This window comes from Musa acuminata, chromosome BXJ1-9, assembly GCF_036884655.1.
Source record: "Musa acuminata AAA Group cultivar baxijiao chromosome BXJ1-9, Cavendish_Baxijiao_AAA, whole genome shotgun sequence".
Lineage (NCBI taxonomy): Eukaryota > Viridiplantae > Streptophyta > Magnoliopsida > Zingiberales > Musaceae > Musa > Musa acuminata.
Genome location: NC_088335.1, coordinates 12,290,608 through 12,311,713, shown reverse-complemented (window position 1 = coordinate 12,311,713; position 21,106 = coordinate 12,290,608). Strand labels below are relative to the sequence as shown.

The 21,106-nt window shown below is 37.8% G+C and overlaps 1 protein-coding gene across 1 annotated transcript; it reads left to right on the top strand.

The window, feature by feature from the left end:
- The first annotated feature begins 11,298 nt into the window (after positions 1–11,298).
- LOC135593277 (uncharacterized) lies at positions 11,299–18,234 on the top strand. Its single transcript, XM_065083181.1, has 2 exons — positions 11,299–11,451; positions 16,233–18,234. Exon 2 carries the CDS (start codon positions 16,262–16,264, stop codon positions 18,176–18,178), a length of 1,917 nt encoding a protein of 638 aa, XP_064939253.1. The 5' UTR covers positions 11,299–11,451; positions 16,233–16,261; the 3' UTR covers positions 18,179–18,234.
- Positions 18,235–21,106: the final 2,872 nt, after the last annotated feature.

Genomic DNA, 21,106 nt, shown 5'->3' with positions numbered 1-21,106 from the left:
GACCGAAATTGGCACTAAGAGGAGGGGGGGTGAATTAGTGCTTATGATAAAAATTATATCGATTCAAAATTTTCGTTGGATAAAATCATTGGAAATATATTTAACTTGAAAACATTCATAAGAATGTAATGACCAAGTAAAGCAGTTTGTAATAAAGGTAAACAACAAAATATAAATACAAACTAAGTTTTATAGTAGTTCGGTCGTCGTGACCTGCATCCACTCCTGATTCCTCTTCACTTAAGGCCATCGGCTTCTACTATCGATCTTCTTTCAACAGATGAAGATCAACTACCCTTTTATACATATTTTCTCCTTTTCACAGGTTTAGGAGATAACATTTACAACCACTCACCCATCTCTTAAACTTCATATAATACTTAAAGCTTGAGAGAAGTTTTTATAATATTACAATAGCATTATTCTTTTTTTTGCTCTCAATTGATGTGTTTACTGAGTAAGGATGAGTAGGGTTTTTATAGGCCCCAAATGAATTCAAATTTGGGGACAAAATGATCTCATCCTGGGTTTTCGGGGTACTAGCAGTACCACCGCTTACTAGTTTGAGATTAGGCGGTACCATCGCTTGACACAGTCTGAGCGATATTATCGCATAGACTGACAGTGTCACAGCTTGGGCCAACTATGGGTCACTGATTGGGCCTTCCACTTGACCCAAAATAACCTCAATTCAGGCCAAGTTGACCCCTAATTGAGTTGGTCTAATTACATTCTAAACCAACCCAATTAGAACTAAAACTACTTCGATCTAGACAAATTATTATAAACAAGAATACTAAGTTGTCCAATATGTCATTGGTTCATCCGATACTTCACCCGAACCTTCGGCACATCGTCCTCTCTTGTGATGTATTGCCCAATCGACATGTTGATATCCGTAACACCCGATCTCCTTAGCGCAATGTCCGATCCTTTTGGCCCAATACTCGAACTCATGGCACGAAGCCTTCTGCTGACATGTTGATCATTCCTCCGATCCGACGTCTAATCTTCTGACATGTTCCATTTCAGCCCAACTTTTGATTCCACTACTTTAATCGATTTATTTTCCTTGATTGAAGATAGTCCAATGTTACTTAAACATACATTAGATTGTAAACTCATTAATTGATTTTATCATCAAAATCCAAGATTCAACATGTTTTAGCCTATAAATAGATTTTATCAATTTACATACTATTTTCTTTAGGTCTTTTGATACACTGGTTGTACCATATAAATTATTTTCATCAATATTTTCATTGAGAAATGTTGTTTTGACATCCATCTAAAAAAGCTCTAAATCAAAATGTGCAGCTAGAGCCATAATTGTTCTAAAAGAGTCATTCGTTAAAATCGGAGAGGTCTATTTAAAGTCAATCCCTTCTTTTTTAGTATAGCCCTTTGCCACAAGACGTGCATTATATCTCTCCACATTACCATTAGAATCCCTTTTGGTTTTAAAAATTCATTTACAACCAATAGGTTTCACTCGTTCTAGTAATAGGATAAATTCCTAAACTTTATTGTCATGTATGGACTTATACTCTTGATTCATTGCTTCAATCCACTTATCCGAATTGGAATCCTCCATGGCTTGACAGAAGTTGATTGGATCATCTTCCATCGTACCACTACTTTTTTCATGTTCCTAGAGAAATACCATATAATCATCTAAAATGACACTCCTCCTTATCCTAATGGATCGTCGCAAAGGTACTAGCTCTTGTGGTATATGTTCTTATGAATGTTGAGTTTGTTCCTCATGAATAATTTTCTTATACTATATGAGAGTTAAAATGACTATATCCTTTTGAGGTATTGAATTTGCCATATCAGTGGCAACTATATGAATTGGATTAAACTGAACCAATTCTTCTTTAAAGGTAAAGTCTTTAACCTTATTTCTCCCCCCAAACTCAATATCCTTATAGCAATACTCATCTCAAAAATATTTATTGATTTGCTTAGATCGCTCAGAATAACTAATAAAGTAATTTCTCACTGTTTGGGGTTCCAATTTCTTTTCATTAGGCCTATAAAGCCTTGTCTTAGCTGGATAACCCCATATATGAAAGTGTCTTAGACTAGGCTTTCTCCCAGTCCAAAGCTCATAAGGTGTTTTTATAGTTGCTTTAATTGGTACTCTATAAGAATATAAGCTATAGTTTTTATTGTTTCTCTCCAGAGTGACTCTAGCAAAGTAGATTAAGAAATCATATTTCTTACCATGTCTTTAAGTGTATAGTTTCGTCTTTCAACGACACCATTCATGTTAGGTGACCTTGGCATTTTATACAGAGGGATAATTCCACACTCCTCTAGGTATAGAGCAAATGGTCCTGGATGTTGTTCACCTGAGTCGTCATTTCTGTCGTAATATTCCCCACCACAATTAGATCTAATGCTTTTTATCCTTTTGCCGAGTTGATTTTCAATTTTAGGTTTAAATTACTTGAACACATCCAAAGACTTAGATTTTTCATGTATTAGATATAAGTATTTATATCTAGAGTAATCATCTATGAATGATATAAAGTATTGTTAGCCATTCCACGAAGGTGTAGGAGATGGACCACAAATATCTGTATGTATCAATTCTAAGACATTTGTAGCTCTATATGCACCTGATCTCTTAGGTTTGGTTTGTTTACCTTTAATACATTCAACACAAACATCTAAACCTAATAAGTCACTATGATCAAGAATCCCTTCTTACATAGGTTTTTCAACTCTATTTCTAGATATGGGACACAAACATTTGTGCTATAATACACTCAAATTTTTAATTTTATGTTTAGCACCTCTCAATTCCACATTTAGAGATTCATGATAGGAGATTTTAGTATCCAGCAAATATAGATTGTCATAAGCCATAAGTGAACCAGTTACAATCACATTTGAATTTAAAAACAAAGTAAACTGATTGTTTCCAAATGTACAAGAATAACTTCAAATAAGAAATAAAAATTAAATTCCGTCTAAATGATGGTACAATAAAAGTGTCATTCAAATCCAAATAGCATCCAGTATACAATAACAATCTAAATATGCCTATAGCTTCCGCATCTATTGATTTTTCGTCTCCCACATAAATGCATCTCTCAACATCATTGGGCCTTCGGTAGCTCAAGCAACCCTATATTGAAATACTGATGTTAGTAGTTATATCGAAGTCTAACCACAAACTGTTTCTAGGTATTGAAGTTAAATTGACTTCAGAATAAACCTTAATTTGAATTAACAAATTAAGGTTAAGCCAATTTGATTAATAAGATTCAAATTCAATTAGTGATTATAAAGTTGTTTAATATTAGATTGAGTAATTTGATGCATGAAGTTACCAAAGTGACCTCTCATGGCATTTCTCATAAAAATATTAAATGTAGTGTGCATTTCTCGTAGGATAATATACACACCAATAATGGTAAACATGTGGCAATTATAAAGTTATACATATGAATAATAAATCAATCCAAAGATGGATTTATCATTTGACATGTCTTATTATCAATGTTGATCATTACAACAAGACTACCACTAGTAATTAATATTGAAGTCCAAAGACAAGATATTAATGTTGCACTTGGTATCTTGAGATGGGTTATATCATTATTTGAATTTACTTAAGTTTATGGTAATATATATGAGTATAATTTGTGGTTGTCTATTGTTTTCTTGTTTAGGTTCTCTTGCAGCAATATCTACTAACCTCAATTCAGTACCGGTTCTAAACGGAACCAACTTTAAGGATTGGAAGGAAAACATTCTGATCATTTTGGGTTGCATAGATCTGGACCTTGCACTAAGGGAAGACCAACCCGCTTCTCTTACGAAAAATAGTACTCATGGTGAAAGGAGACTATATGAGAAGTGGGTCTAATCGCATGAGTCTCATGATTATTAAGCATGACATTCTGAAAGCCTTTAGGGGTGCGGTATCCGAAGAGATTACAAAGGCCAAAGATTTCCTTATCAAAATAGAAAAATATTTTCTTAAAAACAATTAGGTAGAAATAAGCACTCTACTTCAAAGCTTGATTTCCATCAGGTACAACAGCAAAGGAAATATAAGAGAGTTCATCGTGGAGATGTCTAATTTTACTTCAAAGTTTAAAGCATTAAAATTTGACTTATCAAAGGACTTACTTGTCCATTTGGTTTTGAACTTATTTCATATTGTGTGCCAAAAAGAAGAAAAGTTGAAGCAAGAAAAGACCGAAAGTACCAACTTGGCCAGCACCTCTAAGGACAAGGGCAAGAAAAGAAAATACAAATATGGAAAGAATGAGGCTGATAAAGGTTTAATATAAAAAAAATAAAATAAGGATGATACTTGTTTCTTCTACAAGAAATCTAGGCATTTGAAGAAAGACTATGCCAAATATCACTTTAGCGTGCTAAAAAATGTATGTTCCTTACTTTGGTTTATTCTGAAGTTAATTTAACTTTAGTACCTAGAAACACTTGATGGTTAGACTCCGATGCAACTACTAATATCAGTGTTTCAATGCAGGGTTGCTTGAGCTATCGAATGCTCAATGATGTTGAGAGATGCATTTATGTGGGAGATGAAAAATTGATAGATATGAAAGCTATAGGCACATTTAGATTGTTATCGTATACTTAGATATTATTTGGATTTGAAAATATTTTTGTTGCACCATCATTTGACAAATCTAGTTATTCATTTCATTTGAAAATAATCAGTTTAATTTGTCTTTAAATTCAAATACGATTGGAACTAGTTCACTTATGGTTTATGACAATCTATATTTGCTTGATACTATAGTATTCTATCATCAATCCCGAAATATAGAATTGTGAGTTACTAAACATAAAATTAAAAATTCGTTCAATTATGTTTGTTTTTTTTTGCTTTTCTTGCCTTTTCCTCTTCACAGTATGCACAACACACGGTATTAGAGTTCCTATTGTTGTTTATTTTCATGTTGCAATGCATAAACCTCCTTGCTGCAGCGCATCTTCAAATTTATTTATTTTTTAACACCTTTGGATTTCATACAATTAATTAAATTCGTACAAATTTAATTAATTGGATAAAATCTAAAGGCATTAAAAAAAATAAATTGGAAGATGCACTATGTTGAATCTAAAATTTTGATGATGAAATCAATTGGTAAATTATTTGATCTAATCTATGTGTTAAGATAAGTGTGCAAGATTAACTACGATAGTGGTAAGGCATAAAGCATATGATGGGCCGAAATCGATGATTCGAACGATGTACCAGGAGTTTGCTGGAAGATCGCCAAGAGTTCGTCAGAAGTTCACCGAGAGTTCGTCAAGAGTTTGATGAGAGTTCATTGGAGTTCACTAGAAGCTCACTGAAAAACTTGTCGAGAAGTTCGTCGGAGGATCGTCGAGAGAAAACTCGACATACCGGATAGAGATTGCTTGCCTTAATCGTAGTTAGTATATTAGTTGAGTTAGGATTGGAAAGTAATCCTACTAACTCAGTTAGAGGTCAACTGGGCCCTAAACAATGTTGAATTAGGCTGGTTGAACAGCCCATTCAGCACCTGAAGTCACAACCGGCTGTGGCACCACTTGGGACTCAGTCTTCTAAGTGTTCTAGGCGGTGGTACCGCCCGAGCTTGGTCTCCGAGCTCTGTCAGGCGGTGGTACTGCCCAAATTGGACAGTGGTACCACCTAGTGTTAGTTTACAGGTGATAGTACCGCCCAATAATGGTAGTGGTACCGCTAGTACCCCGAAATCCGAGGATATGATACTTTTTTACTCCAATTCTGAAGTCATTGGGGCTTATAAATATCCCATCATTTTCTGCATGAAAGGACATGAAAGTGTGAACATAATCTTAAATTCTTCGGGTGCTAAAAGTGTTGTAAAAGTATAAAGAGTCCTCCTCCTCCCTTTCTAAGTGTTGAGATCATTTAAGAGAAGTGTGAGACTTGTAAGGGTTATCTCCTAAACCCGTGAAAAAAATAAATCATCGTAAAGAGGTGGTTGGTCTTTGCCTATTGAAGGAAGACCATTAGTAGACGCCGATGACCTCGACGAAGGAGGAATCATAAGTAGATGTAGGTCACAATGACCAAACCACTATAAATTCTGGTGTGCTCATTTCCCTTCTGCTTTTCATTACTGTCATTACTTTCTTAAATAACTACTAGTTCTTTCATTCTAAAGCCAAGCACTTTCCAAATTTAGTTTTCGACGAACGAAATATTTTATAAACTACTGATTTTCTCCGCTGCACTAATTCACCCCCTCTCTTAGTGTCGCTCTTGATCATAACACACTATAACAAAGAGGTTTATGTTAACTAAGAAGAGGGGGGCGGGGGGTGTGAATTAGTACTTCTGTAAAAATAATGATTTAGAAAAACTTCGTTCAATAAAGCGCATATCGAAAACATGCTTAACTTGAAAACATTCATAGAATGTAATGAGCAATAAAATCAATAAGCAATATAGGAAAATAGCAAATGAAAAGAGCACACCAGATTTATAATGGTTCGGTCATCGTGATCTACTGTCATAGATTTAGCTGGTTTAAGTCGTGTGGTACCATTGTGTGTCCATCCGTAAAGGTCAGCCTCCCTGAGACCTCCTATAATCCCTTAGAACCTACGAAAGAGAAAACGAGTTAGAGAAAGCGCCTCACTCGGGATACATAAGCAATCATTTCATAAAATATTTCATAAATAATGTAAATTATAAAAATACTTCATAAGCTCTGAACAGTCACACAACAAAGGATCTAAAATGGTCCACTACAAACCAAAATCTCCCATAAGTATCCACATGACACAACCTTTATTTATAAGCCTAAAATGATCACTAAACCCAACTAAATTAGGGCTGTTAAGCCTTCGATCGTCCCTCTACGTGTTGTACAAAGCATGAACAAACCAAAAGACACGGACATATATGAGCATTACATTAAACACCCTGTTTACAATTTTGTCCATGACATTCTCCTTTACTTATTCCTTTGACGTCCTCGTCAAAGCCTTTGCCGACACTACAACTCTTTGCCTTTGCTAAGTCTTCAATCTTCTACTCTAGTTGCAATGCGCCTCTTGGCTCCTAGCAGTTCTCTACTGTTGTTGTTGAGTAATCGAACTTTTGATCCATCATGCTGCTTCAACTCGCCAATGATTCTGACTCTAGTGTGGGGTTAGCTGAGTTGTATTAATCTCTGTTGGTTCTTGCAGATCCTTTGGATGAAGGAAAAGACTATGCTTACTATGCGTTAATCTCTCAAATGCCTCATGCTGCTTGAACTTGGTGGATACTTGTTGGAGCTTTAACAAGCATTACCTTGTAAACTTTTGAAGTTTTTGGGTCTTTCCTCTACAAAATTTGTCGATCAACTCTTCTTTCATTTAGTTGTCACTTCCAAGTATGTTCGTATCACTTCCGTTTTCGATTAGCATTCTGTTGGGAAATGAAGTGGATAATCTACTCTCAGTAGCACTGATCACCATTGGTGAGGATTTGACAAATGTTGTCTTCCATTTGGTTTCTTCGAAGGGTCTTTGAACATGTGCAAAGCTCCTCTACTAGATAGATAAGAGAATTGGGGTACTCAGTTTGACCCATTCTCTTAAGAGTAGAGAAGACAAAGGTTATTTGACTTCGCTTGCCTCCTTGAGGGTTGTACTACATGCATCGAGCTGGTTACTAGCCTTTGCCTGCTCTTTGCTCACACTTCTAAAGCACTCGAAGTGTTTGCACTCCTTGTGTTGAGTTAGCTACTGTGATTCACCTTCTTAATGCCATCGAACTTCTGGAATGCAAGAAGTTTTTACCCCAACTTGGAATAAGTCTCTAATAGTTTTGGCCACCTTTGGGATTATACCGTATCTCCATCAACCCTACCGCCTACTCCATTGAGTAGCAAAGGTATAACATCATATACTACCTACTTTGTTCCTTTGTCATGTACTCTTTTATGACCCGAAGTCATTCACTTTTGACTATCTTGATGAGAAGCTCGTTGACACCGGTCTTACGAAGTTCCTTGGTCTCTGCCCTTCAATCTTGTCTTGGTACTTGAAGTTTGCCTCCGTATGCTCCACCTCCTCAGTCCCTTTCACGACCAAGCACTCTCCCTCCATGAGAGCAATGGATCAATGACTTCACAAAAGTCTCACCTCTACAGTACCATGGCGCTGCCATGCCCATGGCCCTACTATCCGTCGCCTCACATCTGTATCCATTTCTTTATGATTAGTAGATATGTCTCTGTGGCACTCCTTCGAGTCCATCTCTATTCTAATCGATGCTTAGTTTTGGGTAGCTAAGTCCCGATGGACTCATCGTCGCTTCTTCACCCCTTTTTACCCTCTACTTCAACACCTATATGTTCTATAAGCCCTTGATCAATAGAAAAATAGACTGCAACTCTCATATATGGCCTTTGCCATCATGTTATATGGTTTGCACTTATTCTATTCTTCTTAACATCCTTGGTAGCAACGTTCGCTTATTCGGCCTTGTCCTTTGACTTGTCAAGCTCCCTTAAGCGAATATGAGCTATAGAGCAGTCCAACTCTCCAGTTACTCTGATTATACCTCTACATAATCAAGTTCCTCCCATGGGACTTACTGGTACTTGCATTCGAACTTTTCCCTCAGTGATACATAACCCCCATATGCTGATGACCAAGGCTTTCATCTGATGCAAAATTCGATGCACATACGGAAGACCTGCCTCTATAGTACCATGACTTTTACTCATTGAATCTATTGCCCTTCTTGTCGTCATGCTGTTCACCGAAGTAGAGCTCTCAATAGCTCCTGATCATACCTCTATATGATATAGTCTCTTACGGGACTATATTTGTGTGTATCGCATTATCATGAACTATTCCACCATGATCTATTGTACCATGTCACCTCCTAGTAACATCTCCATTGCATTCTGATCATCATGGGATGAACTCAGATTGTGATCCCTCCATTTGTGGCCTCTACCAACACATTACAGGGCCTTTTTCATCTTCGATTGTATTTGTTCATTTGACAATCGACCTTCATCCACCCGCTCTCGGGTCACTCCTAGACGAAACACCGCTCTAGGACAATCCATCGCCTAGTAGCTCCCGAAGTCCACCGACTTCTCTAAAATTAATGCACCATTCTTTGGATCCTGGGTCTCTGTCCCTACCAGCACAATCTCCGCTGTACATCACATCCTTCATGGCAACTTGAATGGTAGCATTGTGACATATTCTTCAAGAGTACATGCCTTTGTGTCCTCTTGCCTCGTGACAAGGTCTTTTGAACCCAACTTCGCCTCTACAAGTTGAGTCGCCTCAGTTCCTCTGTCAAATGCTTCTATGAGGTAAGGTGCATATGCCTCGAAGCTCCCTTCATCTTTAGCACCATGCAGGATGGACCCGCTTCATCAGAATGAGAGACCCATGGAACGATATGATCCCGCTCTTGCCTCTATAAGAGTCCATGTCTTTGACCTCTATCGAAGGAAAGCTCTGTACCTCTACTCCATATTTCATCTTCTATGTCAGCTCCCTTCATGCAGCTTGGGTACTTCGCCAAGTTACACCCAAGTTGCTCCACTCCTTAATTTGCATTAAGTTGATGATGGTCCTCATGCCCACCATTCCACAGGTCAGCCCTCCATTGAGTCTGATCTCCATATCGACTCCAAGTGTACCATCATTTGTGTTGCCTTGAATCACTCCCCCACTTGATCTCGCAATGCATCCCTCTAATGCACTATCTCAAGCGAGATTATGCGATGACTCCTCGTCACTCGCTCAGTATGTTGAGCTTTATGAAGTTATTTTTAAGGTACTCCTTCTCAACATATGCGATCAATTGCACATGGTTCTCCCTCTGGAGAGCTGGGACTTATCCCTCCTAGATATATATCCTATTGGAGCAACTTCTCTTTTCGCTTCCTTCTCTCTGAAAGTTTCAGAAACTACCATCCCCTTATTCTGCCTCTTGCAAACGCACATGCTAAATTATGACTCCACGTAAATACAACCCTTACTGCACCCCTCAAGGCCTAGCAACATACTGAACTCGCTACACACTTTAGTCTCCTATAGACGTATCCTTCTCATGCTGAAGAGAAAGTTTCAATGCTCCATAGAGCCGAGTTTCGGTCGCCTTGGGATGACCACAAACACTCTATCGTTCGCATAAAAGCCTTTGTATGAGTACCAAATTCTTCAAGTTAGCAATTTCCCTCACCTCTGTGAGCTTTGCACAACTCTTTCGATCGCTGAACAACTCATTCCACCTTACATGGTCTCATCCTTTACCAAGTCCCTCGCTTGTCTTGAGCACTATCAAGTATGGTTGCCAATGTTGAGATGTAGCTCAAACTTAGCCATCGCAACCTTTATGCGCAATGCATTCTTCCCAGCTTGCTTGTCCTCATGGTACCTCTTACGTGAAGGGTTGGTCATTCCTCTGAATGTCAATCTCATATGCCTGCTCCTCTGAGCGACTCCTTTTTCCCTACATCTCTATGCCTATTTTCCCCCAAACGGTCATACGTGTTAGCTACCCTCAATGCAGCCCCATTAAGTCCCCCATATTAACATGTCAAGTGTTTTTATAAATAGTATTTACTTTTTATTCAAGATGGTGTGATCTATATCTTTTTGTTAGCCAAAATTTTTATTTTACAATTGTGTCTTTCAAGGTGTGAAAGTGTTGCCAAATAATTTAATTTTTCTAGGGTTAAAATTAAATTTTTTTAAAGATATTAATGCCTTTCGGTTATCGAAAAAATATATTTATCTCAAATTTATATATATATATATATATATATATATATATATATATATCCATGACTAAAAATAGTTAATATTAACTAATTAAAATAAAACGTAATATCCGTCAACCACAATGATACATAGCGAATGAAGATTAACTAGCAGTAATATATCTTGTAATAAATATATATTCAACTAGAATCCTAAGGGATGAATATAATAAACTCATGACTAAATATAGTAAATGTAACTAATTGAGTTGAAAATAATTTAAATCTAATATTCATATAACCAAAATGAGATTGTAAAGGTTACTAATGTCTTTTAAATAACAGTTAGTGAAATGATAATTAGCTAAAGAAGATTAACCACAATGACTTGTTTATTTTGGTGGGGGGATATATATATATATATATATATATATATATATATATATATATATATATATTTTTTTTTTTTTTTTTTTTTTTTTTTGCCCCTAAATTTATTTCAAGGAAAAATCCGGACCCCAAACTTTCTCTCTGTAGTTGCGATTTAATGATCCCCTCACGTCCGTGCGTCGCCACCAACAGCGAAATAGGAGCGGGCGAGGAAGACGAGATCGAGAGAAGGAGCTTCGCTCGTCCCACCCAGTTGTCCCATTCGTCGAAAGCCCCTAACTTTGCTCCTCAGGCGATCGATCCCGTCGTCAGACCCTGCCCCCAGGTTTACGTCCACTCCTTTCTCCTACCCCGTTCCTATTGCGACGCATTGATCTGCTCTTGTTTCTTTTGCTATGGATCTTGTCTCGATTTCCGTTTAATTGCTAAGGGTTGTATTTGTTCTGCGTAGATTCTCGGTTCCATTTGAATTACGCCTTTTCTTCTATGTTTCTCGTGAGGTTCATCGGGGCGGATCCTCTTGGGGAATCTCAATTAGGGTTTGGATTGTGGGGGCGTGGGGCTTTAATTTGATTAATTATGTTGATTTGAATTGTTGATTGCTCGAATTTCGATGGTGAATCACGGTAAGAAAATTTCCATTTAGCGGTTGTTTTCTTGACGTTTCGTGGTGTTTGGTCTTTTGGGTGTGACTGTGAAATCTCGTGGCTTTTGCTAAAGAGGTTCCTTTTCCTGTGTCAAATGGTTAAGTCGGGATGTGTCTGCATCTACGTTTAAAATATGGTGTTCAGGGCTCTATAAAATCCTTTCTGTTTGTGATAATTTTTTGCTTGTTTGAATCATAAAGATTTGTCTATTGGTGTGTACACATGCTTCATAGTTTCGTCCAGAGTGGTTGTTAGATGCCGTTCAGCTCTTTGTGCTTAGATTTCCGTTCAAATTATGTGTATCCGACATAGAATCTTTACAGCTGGATATTTTGCATTTCGTAATGACCACTTAGTGTATCTGTTTATTTAACTTCACTGAATTGTTACTGATTGATGATGGCTGTGGAGTTTGATATCATAACTTATGATTTAGCATCTCTCTTTTGTTTTTCTTCTTAAATACCTTGCTTTCTCGGTGCTCATGCTTTGATGTGTAATAGTGATTGATTGACACTCATGACATGCACAATGAAGCTTTGGCAATCTATAGATGTAACCATTTAGTAAAATAATTCTGTTAAATATCTTTTAAACTTTTGCTTTTACTAGGGAAATTGGAGATTCCAATATATATAGTGAACAATTAAGAAATCTTGACTCCTTATTTGTTGATGCAGTACAACTTGATTTTGAAAGAAATGACATTTTTTTATGTTAGCCATTTGAATTAAAACGTACATTGTTTGTGGATTTGTCTGCTTTTTTCTCACAAATTATTTATTTCTTGTGCAAGTACTTTTAGTTCTTGATTCAAAAAGTAAAATGTGGAGAAGTATGTTAATAGAAAATAAGCATTTTTAGTTCAACATGGCTTCAAAATATCCAAAGTCCCTTTGCTCCTTTGCAAATATATTACAAAGTAGGTAGATATATGTTCGTGAAACATTCAGCATACTTAACATTATCTACATAATTGCTATCCATTTACAAACCTGCTTATTGATCGCCTTTGGTGTAATTCATGTACGATTCTGTACATATATTTCTTTTTCTTTCTGTCCACTTATTATATCCTTTCTTTACATGAATGGGATCATTTGAAGAAAGTATCTGTCATCTTTGAGATGCAAATAGTTGTTTCTTCAAAAATTTTTGGATCTCTTCTCCAACTAGTTTATATGACCAAGGAAATGCTAAGACCCCAAATGAGAAAGAATGATTAATTATTTTTCTAGGACTTGTCTGAGCACATTGCATCAACTCTTGGACTTTCACTATAAGTGCTTCTGTGGCAATAACCAATTGCTTTGGGTATATTCTTCTTTGCTGTAAGTATTATTCCAATCCAATCATGAATCTGTGTGGATCCCAATTGTCCACAGTTCATTTTGTTTTAAATGTACAAATGCTTTGAGTTTATCTATGCATGTGTTGTGTCTGCCGGTGACTCAATTTTTCCAAACCTATTTATCCACATTTAATCTCATTCTTATCAAAAAGAATGTACCTAGTGCACAAGGCTTTCACCAACATGGGATATGCTATTTTTGTGACTCAAACCTTAAGTCTTTCCGGTCGAAAATGAACAACTTTACCATTGTACCAAAGCATGTCCTCTAATTCAGTCATTTAAATAGGGGCTTGGGCGCTCAAGCAAGGCAAGGCCCGAGTGCCTCGTGTGTGGACCAGGCAGTGCGCTTCAATGAGGCACTGCTAGGGCGCTCGCCCGAACCCAAGTGTTAGGCGCGTCGGGCGAGCACCCGGTTCAAATAAGGCCACCGATCCAGACTTTTTAAGTTTGGTTCAGTTCAACAGTAGTTAGTAATGCAGTTCTTACCCTCAAAAGCCACCCTTCATGCTCGCGACCCCGAGTCAACCCTAGCATTGCTTCTACCTCCGCCGCCGACACTTTCTATCGTTGCCTCCGTTGCATACACAGCAGATCGAGCCTTCCTCTGTCGCTGATGGACGGGTTCGACGGCCTAGCAAGAGCCTGTAACTTCCTTCCACTGTCACTTCGTGTGCAATTCCTTCCATTGTCGAGGGAGAGGATCGCAGGTTCCTTTGCCGCCACCGACGGACGCCCTCTAGAACTTCCACCGTTGTCGTTGCTGCTGTCCGCAGGTTCCGTCGTTGCCGTTCTCAGTGTTGCCATAGCTGTCTTAAATTAATCCTCCACCATTACTGCTGTTAGTTTCTCAACGCTGTTGGTACCACTTTCCATTATCGGTTTCCACTGTCAGTGACCCTTTTATCCCCCTTTGTTATTGTTAACGATTCTTTTCTCCCCCTATAACTACTATTAACAATAAGTAATATATTGTTAACATTAGATTTTTAATTTACTGTTATATTTTTATTTAAATAATCATATTTATTTAATTATATTATATATTTTTTATATTTTAATATTTCAGAGAAACTTGCTTCGCTTGGGCGAGCGCCTAACGCCTCAAGCGTTTTGGGACCTTGGTGTCTTTTGACGTTTAGTGCTTTGTAAATCACAACCCTAATTTTATTCTTGTTGTTAAACACAAAAAAGAAGAAATCTAAAGATGGGCCCTTGCAAAATTCTCTTTTGATTTGTGAAACAAGAAGAGGATGAATTTAAACCAATTGCCTAATGCATGAGGCTTCCGTCAATCGAGGGGTCAAGGGAGGGTCAACATATGCGGTCTTTTAGGTGCACAAAGACGTGTTGTTTTTATAACCTCGCTTGTGAAGAAGAAACCCTTACTGTAACTTGAGTTGGTCATCCAAGTCTTACTTGGACTTGTTTCATCTTTAAATGACTTTGTCAATTATGATAAGGTAGGAAATTGTTAGGACCATTTCGGTACTAAGATGGGGGGGTTAGTTAGTGCTTTCGTAAAAATTATGTTGATTCAAAATTTTCGTTCGATAAAGGCCATATCGAAAATGAGTTTAACTTGAAATGTTCGTAAAGTAATTTTGTTTGATAAAGGTCGTATCGGAAATGAGTTTAACTTGAAACGTTTGTAAAGTAGTGAGCAAGTAAATTAGTTAGTAATGAGAATGAATAGTAGAATAAAAATGCAAACCGAGTTTATAGTGGTTTGGTTGTCGCGATCTACGTTCACTCCCGATTCCTCTTCCGTCGAGACCACCGGCGTTCATTAACGATCTTCTTTCAATGGGCGAAGATCAAATACTCTCTTACAACTCTTTTTCTTTTTCACAGGTTTAAGAGATAACCTTTACAAGTCTTACACCTCTCTTAGAATGATCACAAAACTTTGAGGAGGAGAAGCACATTTAGCACTTTTTCATAACTTTTCAACTTAGAATCACAAGACTTTTTATTCTCTTTTCATGCTTTTTCAAGCAGGAAAGAGTGGGGTATTTATAGACCCCGAATGATTTCAAAAATAGAGCCAAAATATGTCTCATCCCCGATTTCAGGGGTATTGGCGGTACCACCGCCTGCACCCTTGACAACTAACGATACTATCGCTTGACACAATCTAGGAGACTGTGTCTGGGCGATTCCATCGCCTGACACTAGTGGTACCACCGACGTGTCTTTCGAAAAAAGTACATTTCGTACTTTTCCAACTTATAGACGGTTCGATTGCCTGGTCTGGCGGTGCCACCGCTTGACCTAACCCTGGGTCACTAAATGGGCCTTCCAATGAGCCTAACTCAGCCCCAAATCAAGCCCAAAGGGCCCCTAATTGAGTTAGTAGGGTTACACCCAAAACTAACTCAATTTACGACCTAACTACGACAATTAAGACCTAACTATGACAATTAATACTTCAACAATTTTGAGACATGAAATCTAAGTTGTTCAGCATGTCATTTGTTCATCCGAACTCCTGGCGAACTTCCGGTGCGTCGTCCGAACCTTTGGCTTATCGCCCGACCCATCGGCATGTTGACTCTCGCAATGTTCGATCTTGGCACAATGTCCGATTATTTCGTTCTGATGCTTGATCTCTGACTCTGGCCCAATGTCTGATTCTACTACTATAATTGTTTCACCTTTTTATGATCAAAATTAGTCCTACATTACTTTTCTCAATGGACAGATTAGATCGTAAATTCATAAATTGATTTCATCAGTAAAATCCGGGATTCAACAGAAACTTGTTGAGCAGTACTTACAGCAGGACATTGTGTTCTACTTTTTCTTTATATGCTATGTAAAAGATGCCCCATTGTAGCAATTCATCTTGCCCTTATTCTCTATCTCGTGTGGATTAAAGAGTTGTATTGTGATTGTGAAAGAGAATGGGTGACTGTATCATTCATTCTTTTTTGTGTTGTGTTGTCTTTTTGGATGCACTCATTTCACTCTAATTTTTTTATATATGGTTGAACATTTGGTTGATATCCTTTCCTGTTCCTCTGTCAGGGTCCTTGTAGTGCTAAGTGATTGAATCATTTGAGGGTGGCCCAGTTATTAAGCAAATTATCCCTATTCTTTTTGCAGGAAGTTTACAGTGGTTAAAATCATTAGGAATGTCGCCAGCATCCAAATCTAAGTCAAAGGACAAATTGTCCACCAAGCCAGCCAAGGAACAAGCAAAAGTTTCTTTAAAACCCTCTGCTGCTCCTCTTAACTATGGAAATGGTGCTCCTTCAAGTGCATACAATCCAGATTTAGGGACATTCCATGCTTTTGATACAATGATCTCTGGTTCCTTGACAACAGGCCAACACAATGGATGTTTTAGGATCATAGATGAAACAGAGGAGCATTCTTGTAGTTCATTTGGTACAGCAGGTGACTCTGACTCAATGTCTAACCATAATAGCTATTCTGGTGAGTCAGAGGATCAGAAGGAGAAAATTACAACTAGTAATGCAGCTCGCATAGAACCTGTAACCGATTGTGATACTGACAAGCGTGAGAAGATTCGACTGAAAAATGAGAGAAAGCATCAACGTCAAAAGGAGAGACGGGCACAGGAGCTACACGAGCGTTGTAGTGGGTACCTCATGTCTAGGAAACTAGAGATGCTTGCTCAGAAACTAGTAGCAATGGGCTTCTCTTCCGAACAAGCAACAATGGCGCTTATTCAAAATGAAGGACGTGTTGAAGAGTCCATTGCTTGGCTCCTTGAAGTTGGGGAAGAGAGTAAACAGCAAACCACTGTGAACATAGATGGTGGTGTCAACTTGAAAATTGATATCACCATGGAGCTTGCAAAAATTTCAGATTTGGAGGTGAAGTTCAAGTGCGCGAAGCAGGAGGTTGAAAGGGCTGTAGTTGCATCGGAGGGTGACTTGGAAAAGGCTGAAGAGACTTTAAAGACACATAAACAAGAATCAAAAGCACTTCCATCAAAGTTGGAAGAATCAAGTGACCCTGTCATAGCAAGTGGTCTCGACAATAAAACCATAATTTCTGTCCAAAATGCAGCTTTAAGACCCCAGCAGAAGGAAGTGGCTTCGTTTCGCACTAAGCAACAGAGAAGAGGTGAGCGAGATCTAAACCATATCAAAGCAGTGGCTGCGGGAGCTGTGGAGTCCTCAAATAAGAATTTGCAGTCTTTGAGAAAAATACAGCCTAAGGCGGACTGGGGAAAACCACAAGTTGCTGCCCCGATGGAGAAAAGGTGGCCGAGTACCGCCTCTGCTCCATCAATTTCAAGCTCTTCGCCCTCTTTGCAGGTAGCCGCACCTCCAACTAATCAATGCGCAATGGCAAGCAGTGAAGCAAAGGCCATCATGCCAACAGGAACATTGAGGGAGCCTGTTATTGTACTGCAACGCCCCCATTCAGTCACAGCTAAGCAAAATCCCTCTTCCACAAACCTCGGCAGTGCTTCCCCTCCATCTTCCACAGGATGGTATTCAAATGGTATCTCCAGCATGGAGGCAATGAAGGTGGCGAGTAAGGGTCACGGACAGAACTTACCCTTCATGGGCTTGAATGGTTCTAGCGCCCAAGAATTCGCTCCCAAGAACCATTTCCAAACTTCCGCTACTAGCGCTGCGGAATCATTTGCGACAGGAGGGGGTGGCTCGTCGAACAACACAAGTACATCACCAGCATCACTCGCAGCGCCATCTTCACTTGGCCTCTTCACCGGGTCTGGGTCCTCTGTGCCATCGCCACTGGATTGGAGTTCGGGTGGATATGCACCTTGTGACTACACCTCCATCGACTGGAGCTTGGACATGACGCTATTGAGGCCATCCTTGAAGAGCAACCGCTTATCCTCTACATGGTCAACGATGTTTATGGGCGGAAAAGTTGCAAGGCCAGTTATGAGTGTAGCAAGCAGCGCCTACATCCCAGGGTTGCAGGACGGTAGTGGCCATGTAATGGACTCTTCATATCCATCAGGGTCGCATGAGTGGTCATCCCCTTTCGCAGGGAAGGACCTGTTCAGTGTTCCCCGACAGTTTGTCACTAATTTCTCCCTCTAGGAAGCGAGAGATGTATGATGCAATAAAAATAAAATGGATGTGGCTGGATCCGATGCTGTTGGTTCTTGTTGCTCTTTTGTTTGAAAGGTTTCATGGTTCCCATGATGATTCTGTGCGATTGGCATTTTTGATACTCGTGGGAGAATGATGCAGTAATGCATCTTATTGATGCGTACGTTGAGCTGTTCTATATACCCGTCGGTTTGGGCAGTTTATTCAACTACCACGGATTGCACGTGTTCAAGCATATGGCCCTATATAAAGGTAACTGATATATTCTTTTAATTATCCTCAAATCTTATATATATATATATATACATATAAAAGAAAAGATATCTAGAAAAACTGATACATTGTAGTCTTTTAAGTACCCTCAAATCTTTTACTTATATATACATACAAAAGAAAAGATATCCAGGAAAACTGATACATGATATTCTTTTAATTATCCTCAAATCTTCTTTTTTTATTAAAGAAGATTTGTTGAATACTTTACATTACATTAGTTATAGATCATAATGTATAGAAAAGAAAAGGGAAAGGGACTTACTTAGTTAACATGATCATAATGTAATACATTACATTAGTTATAGATTTGTTGAATACATTAGTATGTAATGTTAGTTCAAAATATTGTAAAGATGTTATTGTCTCAAACTATGGCCTAAATGGTCGAGTTGATGTATGAGCATTATGAATACTATTTCATATAATATTTTTTTAATTAATAAAAAACACTTAATGATCGAATCTAAAGTAATAAATAGTCCACAGTTTGTAGCCCTAGAATGGACTCGTCAAGTGAACCTCTTCATCTCCTTAGTTTCTCTTGTTTGCTTCAAAATTATGTAGCATTGCAAGCTACTATGCTTCTCCCACATCCAACACAATGGACACATTGAAGGCAGAGACGTCGGCAGTTCAACTATTGCTGCAGTGCATCGAACGAAGAACGCGTCACAGCCGTCACATTCAATACCTTTTTCACAAGCTTCCTTTTCAAGAACAATGTTCACGAGTTTTGTGACGAATTGGAGTTGTTTGAATAGCAGAACGTCCAAAGTAAGTTATACATAAATTTAGTCTACATTTCCAAGGTTGGGTGTTTGACTCCTAACAAAGACAAAAGTTAGAACCAAAGACAAGATGTCTCGGTGGGGAAGAACAATGTAGCGGTAGAACAAAGGACAAATTTCTTTTCTTGTTTTGTTAGTCTAGAATTTAATTTGGGGTTTGTTTGATTGGCTGCAAGTGTTCTAAGTCAAAGTGATACGACCTCACCAAGAATTCGGTTGTTGTTGGTTGATGAACCTCCATCTTTTCTTTCTTTTAACGAACAAAACTAAGAAGGGCTTAGTGATCATCTCCTGAATTTTCAATTCCATAACTTTCCGACACAAAGATCATTCAGAATATAACCTTCCTACTCATTTTTGTTTAAATGTTTTCAAGTTTTTTTATCTATTTTCAAGATGAAGATGAATGAATGAATGAGCTTTTTATTTTGTATGGCACCTCCACCAAGTCCTTATAATACAAATTTAATTATTGTCTAATTTCCGATATAGGCTAGACTAAGGGTGTTATGTCTATTTTATTTATTGGTTTGTCATTGGAAATTAAATATTACCTTTATTCAAGTAAGCTATTTGAGATAATGCGGATTAAGAAATTTACCAAATGAATCAATCAATAGTATGTTGTTTCAAAAAAAGAAAAAATTTACTATATCAAACTCAATAATTGAAGATTAAGTAAGAAACCTAACTCTTTAATCTCATAGAGTGTTAACTGACATTAACATGATTCTGAAACCAACCAAGTGAATCAATGGACTTTTTTTCTTGTCATAAATAGGTTGGTGGAAGCTGCTCCTTTAATTGGCACAAGAAATTCTTCTTGTCCTTGAAGAATTTTGTTGCCATGGCATTTATTGATTGACACATATATCATCATATAAATTTCTTTGTCAGAGGAGGCAGCAAATTGACCATGGAAGAAAAATCTTCAGTGACAGATGATTAAATCCATCACAGAAATAATTGTGCCAGCCAGAGATTCCTGACAAAGTTGGCTGAAACAAGATAAGATTACAATATCCACATGCTGTTGAATGTTTCTTAGCTCTCTGCATGTGGTTGGTGATTTGATGCTTTATGTGACCTACCCTTTGACACTAAAATGAATGTCTAGCCTATTCTGGAATGTTCTACCTATTGCAGAAAGTAGAAATCTTCAAAAAGAAGAAATATATTATTGGTCAGTGATTATATTAGAAGTTGCTGCAAGTGTGTCACTTGACAATGGTTTATACAGATTCAGATAGATTAAATGACAATGTCAACCTTCCAAAGTGGAATCACACAAACAAGAGTTGGATTGGAGCTGAAATGTGAGGATAATATTTGGTTTACTGAATCTGTATATATTTTTTCTGCACCAACAGAGTTGCTGATGAGCACTGTTTTCTGATCTTGATACAGAAGTCATATCAGGTCATAAAAGCATGTACAGGTCATGTAGAAGCATTCTGAATTGGATCTTCACATATAGAAAATGTTTTTGACTCTTTAAGAATAATCCTAAGATTGTTTTTAGTGACTCATAGAGCTTAACTAAACTAATTCTTCAAGCAACTTATCTCTACTATGTGTCAAAGAGAGAGAGAGAGAAGCAACCAACATGTGATATATAGATTCTTCTTCCAATCCATCTGATCCTGTTATGGAAAGCTGCATTCTGCAAACAAAGCCTTTCATGTTCCATTATGGCATCACAAGATGGGCCATGTTTTGCCTGCAAAGATAACCTCATTTTACAGCAAATTGGAATCAAAATTAACCAAAGTCTAAAATAAGGTAAGCAAACTTCATTGATTTTTCCCCTTTAGATATGGCAAGAATCTTAACTTGCTCTCCTACTTGCATA

Bases quoted from the DNA above. Each gene is read 5' to 3' on its own strand.
- LOC135593277 (XM_065083181.1), top strand. From the start codon at position 16,262: ATGTCGCCAGCATCCAAATCTAAGTCAAAGGACAAATTGTCCACCAAG.